The 13,702-nt window shown below is 42.6% G+C and overlaps 1 protein-coding gene across 1 annotated transcript in view; it reads left to right on the top strand.

Moving 5' to 3' along the window:
• The window catches only part of LOC112575002, a 34,557-nt gene extending 27,410 nt beyond the window's left edge, over positions 1-7,147 (top strand). Inside the window, exons 6-7 of the mRNA XM_025256484.1 lie at positions 5,703-5,762; positions 6,277-7,147. Coding sequence (XP_025112269.1) covers positions 5,703-5,762; positions 6,277-6,783 — 567 coding nt within the window. The 3' untranslated portion in view covers positions 6,784-7,147. The remainder of the gene's footprint in view (positions 1-5,702; positions 5,763-6,276) is intronic.
• Positions 7,148-13,702: the final 6,555 nt, after the last annotated feature.

Raw genomic sequence — 13,702 nt, 5'->3', positions numbered from 1 at the left:
CGTTGCATCCACACAATCAAAATAAGCACTATAAGAAATAAGGAAATGAAATTAATGTAAAGAAAGACATAAATCGTGTTAATAAAATATATACAGCTATGTCACAGTGTATAAAATTCATGCGAACTTATCTTTACAAACTCTCATGAAGTGGCTGTAGGACAGGAGCACTGTTCAGTCTGGCACGGCTAAATGCAGTTCACAACCTTTACTGACTCAGCTGTGGAAGGATGATAGCTCCAAGCACCCGAACAGACGATTACAAAGTCAATTCAAACAGCAGCACGAGATGTCTGCAGCCGCTCAGAAAAGTGAGGTTTGTACATCGACCTGTGGGTTTTAAGTTAAAAGTTCAAACTACCTCTTCCCCACTCTGGCTGTCCAGCCCTGGTAATGTGATCTGACTTTCTTTACAGTGGTAGAGATTTATCTCTACCCTTCTCCACTAAGCCACCCCACTGAGGTCCTTTCAATCTTTCTCTCATCTCTCTTTCTTCTCTCACGGACAACTATCAAGTAACATCGCACCACCTTCTTTGTCCAGTCTGCTAGTCTGATCCGACTGGTCATTAACTGTGACAGATTTATCGCTACCTGTGGGCCTGTCCACTTAGCACCTCCATCGGCAAGTGCTTTCAATGGTTCTCTTCTTTCTCATCTTACAGACGAACTAACAAGTAAAACCGAACTGAATACATGTTTGCTGTTTAAAAATAGTAGAAAAGTGGTTTTCTACAAGAACTCATTACGACCAGAGGCATTAGAACCCAGAAGTGTCAAAGAATGGCTTACTAAAATTAAATCTTTTTCGAGAATTTTCCGTCAGATTTGATTAATAACTTATAAGTAAGAACTACTTTTTGTCAAGAAAAGGTACGTCTGTTTTTCAATTGCAGGCGTGCATCAAACACACATGGATGCTTGCATGCCTCCCAAATCAGACCTACACTTATGAGTAGAGGATTTCAAACACTCGTGTAAAAGGTTTTATGGAGTGCACACTGATGGAGACAAGAAATCTGTAGCACCTTGCTCTGGTCTTATTTTGCTGTGTGGTCTAAAACTCAAGCTATCACAGCTTCCAGCCTCTAGACCACCCTGATAGCAGCTACATGTACTTTGTTTCCATCCAAAGTCACACCTCACAGGTGGGCGGGCAATGAGAGAGTCTGTCAAGAGAGAGTCTTCTGGACACTAACAATGCAAAGTTGTAAATAATGGTGTCAGGGCAGCTGCCAAACACAGTCCAGTGATCAACACTGCGTGGTGTCCAGCATAGGGTTTGTTGAAAACAAGAGAAGTATATAGAGTGTAGGTCTTAGTACGCATTATCTCTTAATAACCAATTTCAAATATTATGTCAATGGAGCATAACAACAAGCTAGCCATTCAAACTGTAGACAAACAGATGCACTCTTAGATAATTAAAATAAACATTACAAATTGACAACTAAATTAAGCGTAATACACCAATCGAACAGAAATTTAATAATTAATAAGAAAGTTAAATATTCACGACCATGAGTCACAACAGTAAGTACAAGACTATAGGCCATCAGTGTCAGTAAATAGATAGGCTATAAACTTCAAATGGCTCTACCTTAATGTTTGTCTGCTAAAGACTTTAATACTCTTATTAACTAAGAACGCGTTGGTGACATTAGGTAAGTTCCTTCGGGTTGAAAGTTGGTAAGTGTAAACAATATTGAGCAACTGTTTACTTGTCATAACCACAGAGAAACTCGCGTAGCAAACTCAAGTCAGTGTTGTTGTCCCTGATATCAGCTGCAGTGTTTTCAATGCATAAGTGTGGAACCTCTTCAATAGTAAGATAGAGGAAAGAAAGGTGAGCTTGGTATTAGTGGAATGCGGTCCACTCCATCGTAGGGGTCCGCACTGACCAGGCCCCATCCACCAACCCGCCCCTCCGCTGTCTATCCTCCGCCCTCTTCTTCCCCGCTGGTTAGCTGGTCACTTCAAGTGCGCCCTGTAATAATGGGTTTTGCTGTACCACATCACTACATGAACTGAGAAACTCGGTGGTGAAGTCAACCTACAAGCAGAGGAAAAGGTGCCTTCCACCAACGCCGCCACTCTCAGCGCCCCTCTCCCGCCCTCTACTTGCCTGCTGGTTAGCTGGTCACTGCAGGTGCGCCCTAGTATAATGCGATAATGGGGTTTTCCTATCATACATGTACTGAGAAACTAGCGTGGTGGTCAGTCTACAAGCAGAGGAAAAGTGTCCTGCTAATATCGTTTTGTGAAAATGACATTTTTCCCTAAAATTATTCATTAAAAAAAAAAAAAACAGTAAGCCATTTTTTCCGCCCCCCTCGGTCGCTGCGCCCTAGGCGATTGCCTAGTTCGCCTAATAGGTAGAACCGGGCCTGGGTATCTAGCGTCGACTGTGAGCCACAGGACGAGACGTGCACCACACTTCGCTCGTGCAACACAGATGCAAGGCAGCGCGGAAAGTGTCGTTGCCGTCGACGAGTCCAGCCCTGCGTACCGCAACGCGAGCGCCCGCTGATTTCGCTCCGGTACGGCATGCTCGTCACGGGCTCCCGCGAGCCTACCTTAGATCCCGGTAGTACGCCACGTGATCAAAGATGGCTGCCATGGTGGTAAGATTTAGATTTGCAGACGACACTTCACGGCGAATGTTAAAATACATATTTTGCGAAAGATATATACTACGACGTAGAAGTGTACCAAAAGTTCAGATTTCATCGTCACGACTTTCTAGAGATGGTAGATGAATGTTTGCCTTCCAGCTCCAAACTTGGAATAAGGACCACAACGACACATACTCGTCAATTGTTTTTACGTGACGTGGTGTCAGAGCGTGAGTGTCGATATTACAAGCTTTTCCCAGCAGACAGCTTATTGGATTAATTAAATTGGGACAAATAACACTTCATTATCTTGAAAATTGGATAAATTTACAAGCCCAACAGACCACAGCTTTTTTGTGGATTTTCAAACGGCTGTGTCATTGAATGGACGTAGGAATACAGCTTGCTCCAAGAACCAACCAACACAGGAAAGCATCCTTCTTTTAATGTTAAGGTAAAATATTTGATTGCTTTATACTCTCTCTCTCTCCCTCCCTCTCACGCATACGCCCTTGCACACACACAACTAACATAATATGTAACAATGACTTCAATATTTATAAACATATACAGTTTTGATTGAAACTGATATATAACAGCAATGCTGTGCATATATTCAGTATTACATTGATCTTCTCTTATCAAAGCTGCATCATAATGGTTTTCAAAGCATGTGTTACCCTATTTGGTTTCAAGAGTGTTCTCAAATAGTGCAAAGTATTCTTCATATTGATGAGCATCACCATGCTATAATTTGTTTTATACACCTGAAAAGAAAACTTTTGCCAATTACTATCCCTTTATTGCAACCCTAATTTTTCTCTAGTAGTTTCATGTATTAGTTATATAAGCATATGTTTATAGGCACTTCAAAGTCAAAAGCTAAAATGAGAAAAGAAAAGTTATACATTTCCATTTATTTCAACAGGCTGTCTGCAGGGCCGACTTGCTCTTCATGGAAGTAGCTACATAATGACCAGGATGTTCCCAAAATGTTCACATTTTGTTACACTCTGGTGAATCTGCTGTGGTTGGAAGGAGTAATGCTTGGACAAAGAGGATATATGATAAGAATTTAGAGAGCGATGATATCCTTTATAAATCCAGCCTCTAAACCAGAAAGAGACAGTGTACAATGCAGCCCACAGTTTTACATTCTTCTGATAATTGCAAGAGCTTGAATAATGAACACAACGATGAAAAGAATAATGACCAAAAATATAACATGCTTAGTGAGGAGGTGCTTGTTGTGTGCTATGTTTTTATCTCCCTATCATAAATGTGTTTTTAGGTCTGTTATAAAAACATCAACTTTAGAACAGCGAGTGTTTGTTTTGGGTCAGATGTTCAGATTGAAGGTAAATGTGTCAAGAAATATTCCTTAACTAAATAGACTACACTGTGGTACACTACAGTAGTTATAAGCTGGCCTTGTGTAAGCGAATCCTCAATGAGAAGGAGCATATTATTTGCCAGCTGAGCATGTATAATGAACTTTTATTTGCAGTTCATTGACAGTACATTAAGCAGTATCTATTCTAGTCGTAAAGTGTGAAAGTCATATTACCGCACATTGTGTACTCCCATGTCTCTTTAAATTATATATATGTATGTTTTCCTCACACTTAATATATGTACCCATGCAAACTTTTTCACCGTGTGTGTGTGTGTGTGTGTGTGTAAGTGGCGGGGTTTATTAAATCAAATCAATTTTAAAATTAACAGTTATTATTTTACTTATTGGTTTTTTTCATCAGCAGCTTGAATTACTTTATGGCTCTGTTCTTTTATGACATCTCATTTGATAAAAATGTTAAAAAGGCCTCATGAGTTTCTAGAGGTGTCAATGTGTTCATTATTTATGCCATCTGTCAGAACTAAATGATTCTTCAATATGTAAAAAAGAATACTCAAATGAACTTCTTAATCTTTAAGAGCACACCAAACATACAAAAAGTCACAAGTATTTAGAAAAGTAGATTTCATGGATTCTTAATCTTGCCTGGTAATGTTTATCTTTTCAGTTTTGAATGCCGCCAAGGGGCATTTTGCCAGCAGGATTTGTGATAAGAAAGGTATAATATGCAAACATAAGTTAGCTCTTAATTTACTTTAAAGGTAATCAAAAATGAAAAAAATATTGTAAGTAAAATTACGTAAATGTAAGCTTGGTATATTTGTACCAAATTGATATTATTTTCGGTAATTTTGTAATGTTCTGTTATTCTGACAGGGCCAAAATTTAATAATGAATAGTCTCCCCCTCTACGAAGACGATGATCATTCTGAATTGAGTTGTTAACGGTATTGTTAATTGTTCTGTTTTAATACTAACAGCTGGGTTTAGGTGACATTATTATAGATAATCGAAATATTTTGTTGCTTAAATGATACTCTAATAACAGTTATCTGCTCTTGCTAATTTATGTTGAAATGCTAATAACGTAAAAAAGATATAAAGTTTATTTTTTTAATTTTGAGTAAATGCTATGTATTTAAACAAAGTGGGAAGCTCGGCACCTCTCTGAAACAAGTGAATCCAATGTTATTGACAGGACTTTCACCAACAGGGAGATAATCTATTCCTACCTATGTGACAGTTATAATGTGATGTGTTAGTTCTGGTGTTTGTCTCTCAGATGGCGGACCCTGTGTGGATCCTGCTTGTAACACGACCTTCCTGCCCCCCAGGGCGAGACTACAGCGTCTTGTGAGCACCCAGTACAAAGTCAGCTCCCGCCATCTTGAGGTGCTGCGCTCCTTGGGGGCCCGGGTGCCGCCCGCCGACCTCGTCTTTCTCACGGCGGCCTCAGAGGACCATTTTGAAGAGAGTCAAGGTGTCATCAGGGACCTGCATTTAAAGATCTTTCCCTGGCTCACCAATAACACAAACTATTCTTATAACTTTATCTACTATGATCTGGGACTCGCCAACAAAAGCTTGACTCTGGTAAGATCTGTGTGCTAAACTGTCTGTCTGTCTGCTTGTATTTTTGTCCGTCTTTCTGTCTGTCTACATATGCATCCTTCATATTTTTTCAGCTCACTAAGTACTGCAGATGTCACTTGCTGAGTTTCCCATTCCAGTCGCTACCTGAAGTCTTCAAGAATATCAAAACGTACAATTGGAAGCCCTTGATTGTTAAGGTCAGTATCAGTCCCTCGCAATCTTTAACATTTCTCGTATGTCTTCACTGATGACCGTTCCTCATTAGCAGCATGAATTGAAAGGAGCCTTGCAATGCTGCCTGTATAGATAAATGACTATCGCATTCAGCCACCACAAATGTCGCTAAAAATATAGCATGTTACTGTTGTTCTTTATGTTGTCGAGGTCAAAGTTTAGAAGCAACTCTCATCCCATTTCAAACAGTTACACTAATTGGATTTTGATTAGGTTTATTTAACATAGATTATGGTGAGTTTTATTTATAATATTACATAAAAATGTTATATTCTTTTGGTGCTTGAGAGAAGAAAGCTCGATGTTAACGTCGGCTACTTATGAAACTGTTCAAAACACAATCATTGTATGCTTCTGTGAACAGTCACAAACAGTGCGATCTTCTGTTAAATACTTTGGTTTCGACCCTTAAACATGAGTAAGGCTCGCATGCTACTGTCTTGGTTGTGTTTGTCTCCCTTACACTACCTCACACAGGCGCACAGCCCGCACTCCAAGCTGCTGATGTGGATGGATGCCTCGGTCCGCTTCAAGTCCGGTGATGTCAGCCTCATCATCCAGCGTGTCATGGCCGACGGATTTTTCATGAAACGCGACGGCTGGATGATGTCCAGACACGTGATGCCAGTGATGCTGCAGTATTTTCACACTGAAGCCTGTCTCCTCGCCCCCTTCTATGAGACGGAATCAGGCTTCGTTGTGGTCAAGAACGAGCCGCTGATGAGCAAGGCTGTACTGGATCCTTGGGTCGCCTGTGCTTTTGCCCCGAGATGTGTTTATCCTGGTGATGACTGGAAAAAACTCTTACCGTGCCATAGTGACAAACGAGGCTATAGTGTGTGTCACAGATTCGACCAGGCGGCTCTAGGTGTGATTCTTGTTACACTGTTTGACTTTAAATCGTCACAGCTTGTAGTTCCTGACAACGCCGTTTTTTTTATGAGAGACAACAAAGTAAAGTATTTCCCAACACAGCTGAAATAATATATTTTTTCGAAATTATTCGTGTCCACTATTGTCGAAACCCAGGATAATGTTTTCGTTTCAAAGCTGCTCCGAAGATTTCTGTGTGATCTTTGTTCATTGACTCTACTGCTTACTTCAAAAATAGTAAAATCTTTTTCATAAGATCTTCCCGATTGCGTCCCATCTTAGCTATGGCCAACGAATTCTTTCGCACGATTTTGCTATATAAACACCATTTCTATTACGACATTTTGCAAAACATGTGGAACAACAATACTTTCCTTCACTGATATACTACGCAAGTAAATTCAACACCAAAAATGCTGTTAAGAGTCTAGTTAATATATCTTGACTAGAGCGACTAAGGACCAACCCAAGATAATGTTTTTGTACGCTGCACTGACGCAGTGTTATTGCATTCTACATTCTTCGTCGACTGCTCACTTTATAAATACAATAAGCTCTTTTTATTAAGACCTTCCTGATTAAGACACCCTATTAATTACGACCCACAATTTTTGTACGGGTGCATTTCACTATAAAACCGCGATCTTTATTACGACTACGACTACTCACCATACTCTATTTACGAGCGATACTTCGACATCTCTGACGTTTTTTCGCAATAGTCGCCTGTTAAGAGAAATATTAAGTTCATTTTAAAATACACTGCTTCTAGCTAAGCATTTATCCTTTGTTATGCTTTTCTGCATCGAACACATAAAATAAATCAAGTATATTTTAAAAGCGACTACTTGCTCTTTGTGTTCTTTTTGGGGTTTTTTTGCAGATGTTATCAAATGACATATGAGATCAGGTTGTGCATTTTCCCATATTGACACACACACACACCTCTTTCTCATATGTTACTCATATGCAAAAGTTTCAGATGATACAAAGTATGTGTACAATTGCCTACACACATATCAATTAATTTTGTTTTCACAACGTGGAACTAAAACGGGAAAACAGTCTACCTTACAGTTACGAAATGTTGGGATGTGGAGAATCTTCAACTTCAAACTTATAAAATTTAAAATTATATGGGGATTGTGACTAATCTGCTCACTTACATACATGTTGACTGCTGTGCTCTGAATTCGGGGGTTTATTATATATTTATCATATATATATATGACACGCCACGCTCCTAAAGAGCATGCTCTTAGCGCTAAAGAACAAAACATGGACAGCATACGAGGAACAGGAACACAAACAAATAATGTTTGAACTATAAAAATTTACAATAGTATGATGATGATGATGATGATGTAGTTTTGTAGCGCGCTAGTATCCGTATCACAAAGATGCGCTCAATGCGCGGTGATCCCAGCAGCCACCAAACTGCAGGTCAAATGATAACTTCAAATAAGTTTAAACAAGTGAGTCTTAAGATTTTTCTTGAAAGATCCAATACTATCAGACTCCTTGGTCGAGAGGGGAAGCGAGTTCCACAAAAGCGGGGCTACATTGGAGAAGGATCTGAAACCCGCAGTCTTCTTGTTAGTATTCCCTCACTGAACACTCGGTCGTTCAAGTCTGAAGTGTGCTGCTGAACGAAGGTTCCGCTGGGGTTGGTAACGGCGAATGAGTTAACAAATAGTATTAACAAAGAACAAAATCAAATACAGAAAACACAAAGAGGAACCAAATAAAAAGAACAAGAACTGAGAGTGACATGATATAGCAACAGGAATGGTGTGACAAAGGTTGTTAGGAGCAATGTTGAATGAAGAGGTGCGTTTTCAGTGCATGTGTAAAGAATTCAATAGTGGGTAGGTGGCGGATATGGAAAGGGAAATAGTTCCATTGTTCCTCTGCACAATAACAAAAAATCCCGTAGCCATATGTTGTAGTGTTTATTTTCTTTGAAAAGCTATATTACCGTTATTTCGTTTTTAAACTTAAGTAAAACCCTGCAAAGAAATGATTGTTGGTCAATTCCTGTAATAGTTTAACGGCATTGTGCCTTTTTAAATAATGGTAGTACCCGCGTTATTCTAACATTCCCTGATGTCTCCATTCCCATCTTCTAAAAACAGTGCTGTAAAGAAAGCAACATAGTCAATAATTATAAATGAAATTGGAAGAAAAAAGTAAAAATGATTTGGAAAAAAAGAAGACAGGGCGTCATGTGAATAGAAAGACATGGTGGTGCTGATGTGATGGCAATATCAGAAGACTGGAGCAGTATATGCCTTCTTTAACCCAGGAGACCAACGCTACATTTTACTACAGTTCCCTGTTACAGAGGAGTGAGATATGATGTGTGTCAGTTTGGTGAGAAGTTACCTTCATTCCACATTTACAATAAATATCTCTAATTTTATAATAGGATTTCACCTTTATTCAGTGACATTTAGAGTGCTACTTTCTAAGGATGTTGACTTATTTTTTTTTTTTTTTGTCGTTCGCCTCTTTCACACTTGGAGACCAGCTCTTGATATGAAATCGGTGGTCTTCTGCAGAGACTCCACCGGCCCGTACAGCTTGTTGTGCAGGGTCTCCGACTGTGGCCACGTCTCTTTCCTCAGGGTACGGAGATTCCTACAGTCCTGTAGGATGTGTTCTACAGTCTGGTCTGCCTCTCCACAAGAGCATCTCGGGGACGGCACTAGGTGCAACTTCCTGTGTAGGTGGTGAAGCAGCCTGTTGTGCCCAGTCCTGAGGCGGAAGATAGCGACCTGGTCCGGTCTGGACAGCTGATGGTAACTGTCCAGTGGTTGCTGTGGCCTGTACAGAGACTTAATGATGGTTTTCATCTCTGACATGTTGACTGCATTGTCTTCTTGCTCGTCCTCTGCACCCAACTTAGCCATCCTGTCAGCTTCCTCATTCCCATCTATCCCGCAGTGTGATGGGATCCACTGCAGAGCCGTTCTGAGGCACTTGATGTTTAGCAGCGCGGCTTCCAGGTCTGGCAGTTTGTTATTGTTGACTGCCTGCAGCACCGACAGAGCATCGGTCAGGAAGACGACCTGGCTGTCATGGTCTGCTCTGCTGCTGATGATGTTTGCTGCATGGACCAGGGCTTCTACTTCTGCTCTATAGTTTGTACAGTGGAGGCCAGTTGGTATTGCTGCTGCCTGCCACTGTCCATTTGGGAACTGGATGTACACGCCGGCCCTCCCCTCTGGATAGCGTCTGTGGCTGACCCGTCTGTGTAGGCCCTTATCCATGATTCCTGGGGGTACCTTTCTTCTAGCATGGCTAGCGTCAGGGCTCTCTTGCTCACGTCGCTATGCTCATCCTTTTGTGTGAGGTGAGGAACTGTGGTGCAGATGGTAATGTTCCCTGTTCTGTCTTTCCAAGGAGGAGGATCGAGGTAGAGAGTCGGTACCTGGACCTGTGCAGGAAGCTTTGTTTGGTATTTTCTGTGTAGTGCCTGCATCTCTCGCACAAAGCTGGATCTTTTCAGCCTTCCCGAGGACAGCTGTTTCTGTCTGGCACTCATCAGGTGGTCTTCACTGTGCCTGTACTTGGTGGCCTGCACGAGTGCTTTGCATTCCCTTCTCTTGTTTAATGGGGGTATGCCTGTTATCTGCTCCATCTTGTCTATTGGCGTAGATCTCATGGCGCCTGTTATTACTCTCAGTGCTTGGTTCTGCACCTTGTCCAAAGTCTGAAGGTGTGACTTGGCTGCTGTCATCCAGGTGCTTGATCCGTACTCAAGGTGTGGTCTTACAGTACCTTGGTACACGGTCTTCAGGATCTTTTCGTTGGCGCCCCAGTGTGTTCCTGCCAGCTTTCTCATGATGTTCAGCTTTCTTCTGGCTTTTGCTTCTGCGTTTAGGATGTGTTGCTTCCATGTCAATCTTTTGTCAAAAGTGACTCCCAGGTACGTCTGCTGGTCTTCAAGTGTCAGTGGAGTGTCTCCCAACTTTAGTCTGCCAGCTTGCGCTTTGGTGGAGAGAGAGAAAAGAGTGGCTGTTGTCTTGTCACGGTTGATGGTAACGCACCAGTTATCTGCCCAGGCTGCCACTTTGTCTAGTGCAAGCTGCATCCTGTAGGTTGCTGTTGTTGCATACTCTTCTGAGCACCATATGACCAGGTCATCTGCATACAGTGCTGCTTGGACTCCCCTTGGAAGCTCTGGTACCAGGTCGTTGATGAAGAGTATGAACAAGGTCGGCGAGAGTACTCCCCCTTGTGGTACTCCGTGTCGTAGCAGCACCTTACGGCCACAGTGTCCGTCTACAAGCACCCTGGCTCTTCGGTTGTGCAAGTAGGACTTGATCCACCGGTACATGTTGCCGCTGATGTTGCTTCGCTGGAGCTTGACCAGGAGTCCATCCTTCCAGACCTTGTCGAAAGCCTTCTGCATATCAATGAAGACCGCTAGGGTGACCTTCTGGGCTTGGAAAGCATCCTCTATGACCTGCGCTAGGTGCGTTGTCTGATCTTCGGTGCTTCTGTATCTTCTGAAGCCTGCTTGTTCTGGGATGATGATGCTTTCAGATTCCAGGTACCACTGCAGGCGCTGATTGATGATGCGCTCTATGGTTTTACAGACGCAGCTTATCAGGCTGATGGGGCGGTAGCTCAAGATTCGTGACTTGTTCTTCCCTTTTTTCAGAACAGGGATCATCCTGGCTTCCTTCCAGCACTGAGGTACCTGGCCTTCTCTCCAGCTAAGGTTGAAAATGTCCAGTAGTTTAGTGAGGGCTGTGCTGCCAAGGTGTTGTAGCATCTCATTCGTTATGTTGTCTGGACCTGGAGATTTTTTCTTCTTCAGCTGTTTGATGGCATTCTTCAGTTCTTGGATGGTGATATCTTGCTGCATCGACTCATGGACATCCCCATTTGTTTTCCTTTCTTTCTCTTCTTTTCTGAATTCTTTTTGCAGATGCGGTGGGATGGTGATGCTGCTCTCCTTTGCATATGCTTGCGCAAATGCATTTGCTGCTGCCTTATCTGTCAGTGTCTGTCCATCTTCTTCAAGGGTGATCTTCTGTCCCTTGCTATCCTCATCATTTAGTGCCTTGGTCAGCCTCCACAGCTTGGTGGTGTCTCTCTCCATATTCAGCCCTGCTGTCTTTTCTCTCCAGCTTCTTCTCTTGCACTCTACTTTTGTTCTTAGCAGTTTGGCATTTGTTTCTTGCAGCTTGATGTTGTTTTCTTAACTGGGGTTGGTTTCTGCTTCTTCTCTGGCTTTTGTCAGGTCATCGTGAGCTCTCTGAAGTTCTGCTGTCCAGTACGGAGTGTAGTCTTTTCGCACCCCTCGTGGGATAGTTTCTTTGGCTGCCTTGATGATACTGGCATTGAAATCTTTGACGACGTTGTTGATGTTTAGTCCTTCCACCTTGATGTCTTTCGTGAGCTCATTTGTTCGTATTCTGAACAGCCCCCACTGTGCCTTCTTATGATTCCATCTGGCGTGCTGCGGGGGTTCAGGTGTCGTACTTCCTGTGATGGTAAGGAGTACTGGGCGATGGTCACTTCCTCCCAGCTGGTCTAAGACTGTTCTGCTCAAATTCTTGTGGATGTCGTCTGTGCAGAGAGCCAGGTCTGGTTTTGTTGTTGTGTGCCAGCGGCGCGAGTAGAAGGTTGGTGGATCTGTAGGGTCGTTGACAAGGATTAGATGGTTCTCGTCTTGCCAAGTTTCGATATCTTCTCCTCGCTTGTCAAGGATGTTGTATCCCCAACTCTGGGACTGGCTGTTAAAGTCTCCGGCGATGAGGAAGCCGCTGTCTGGAACCTGGATAGTGTCAAGGGACAGCATCTTGTCACTGGGGCAGTAGTAGTTGATGACATGGAGGACGCTGTTTGTGATGATGACCTTGACTTCTATGTATTCTGCCTCATCCATGTATCTTTTCGTTTCGCTTGCATTCATGTTGTTTCTGACTAAGGTCAACACTCCACCTTTCTTTCTCCCCTGACGATCACTCCTAAATGTCTGGTACCCTCTGATCTTGAAGGGCTTTTCTTTTTGTAAATGGGTTTCCTGTATACAGCAGATGTTAATGCTGTTCTGGTACAGGAACTGTTCCAGTTCTATCTTCTTGTTGGCAACCCCTTCTGCGTTCCAATGTATGATGTTGATGGTGTTGTCCTTGGTTTTGGTGGTACTCTGGCCAGTCGCTTTCCTTCCTCGTCCCCTGGCTCCACGAGATGAGTTGAAGGGACCTCCAGTAGCTGAGGGTGGGCTCCTTTGAGGCACGGAGCCCGGCACTGCACCTGCCTGGCGGATCTTCACAGGGCGAGCACCATTTCTATCAATACTGTCTTCAAGTGGCATAGGCAGTTTTGCGTGGTGGTGTGGTTATTTCAGGGTGCGCCTTGCGGCCCACCACCTCCGACTTCAGCACTCATGGACCACTCTTTGTCTGGTCTCTACCCTTCGACCTGTCCGACTTGGGTGACCCTGCTAGGAGCTGATGCTCCTGTCGGCATAGCTCTTAGGGTCATCGAGACACGCAAGCCCCCCGACCGCGGCAAGGTGGTGATCCAACAGGGGGATGTTGACTTATGATTACTATTTCTTTTCTTGTATATTTTCTTCCCGTTTATCTTAACTGTTACATTGTAATCTTGACGGTCGAGATGTAAGACAGTCTGCTTTCCTGTAATAGTTGACAACAAAGTGAAAATAATTATTGATATACGTGTAGGCAGCTGTGCAGGTACTTTGTGTGGGTAAAATCTAATCGAGTTGTGTATGTGAGAGAGAGAGAGAGAGAATATGGGAATAGACACACAATAATCTAATATTTCATTTTTATTTGCATGTGACTTCTATCAAAGATCATCATGAAGATCAACCAAGAGTCGTGCATCTGTTAAAAAAAGACAACAAGGAGCGACAAATTGGTAACAGAGCTTAAACTGTCGATCGTAACTCCGGTTGTGGTGGAAAATGCATCTCTGAAAAATATGTGGGTCGTAGCTAAGAGGGGTTCGTAATCAGAACGGTCTTAGTACAGAATTTTTATTG

This window comes from Pomacea canaliculata, linkage group LG11 (genome assembly GCF_003073045.1).
Source record: "Pomacea canaliculata isolate SZHN2017 linkage group LG11, ASM307304v1, whole genome shotgun sequence".
Lineage (NCBI taxonomy): Eukaryota > Metazoa > Mollusca > Gastropoda > Architaenioglossa > Ampullariidae > Pomacea > Pomacea canaliculata.
This window is presented reverse-complemented; position numbering and strand designations above follow the sequence as displayed.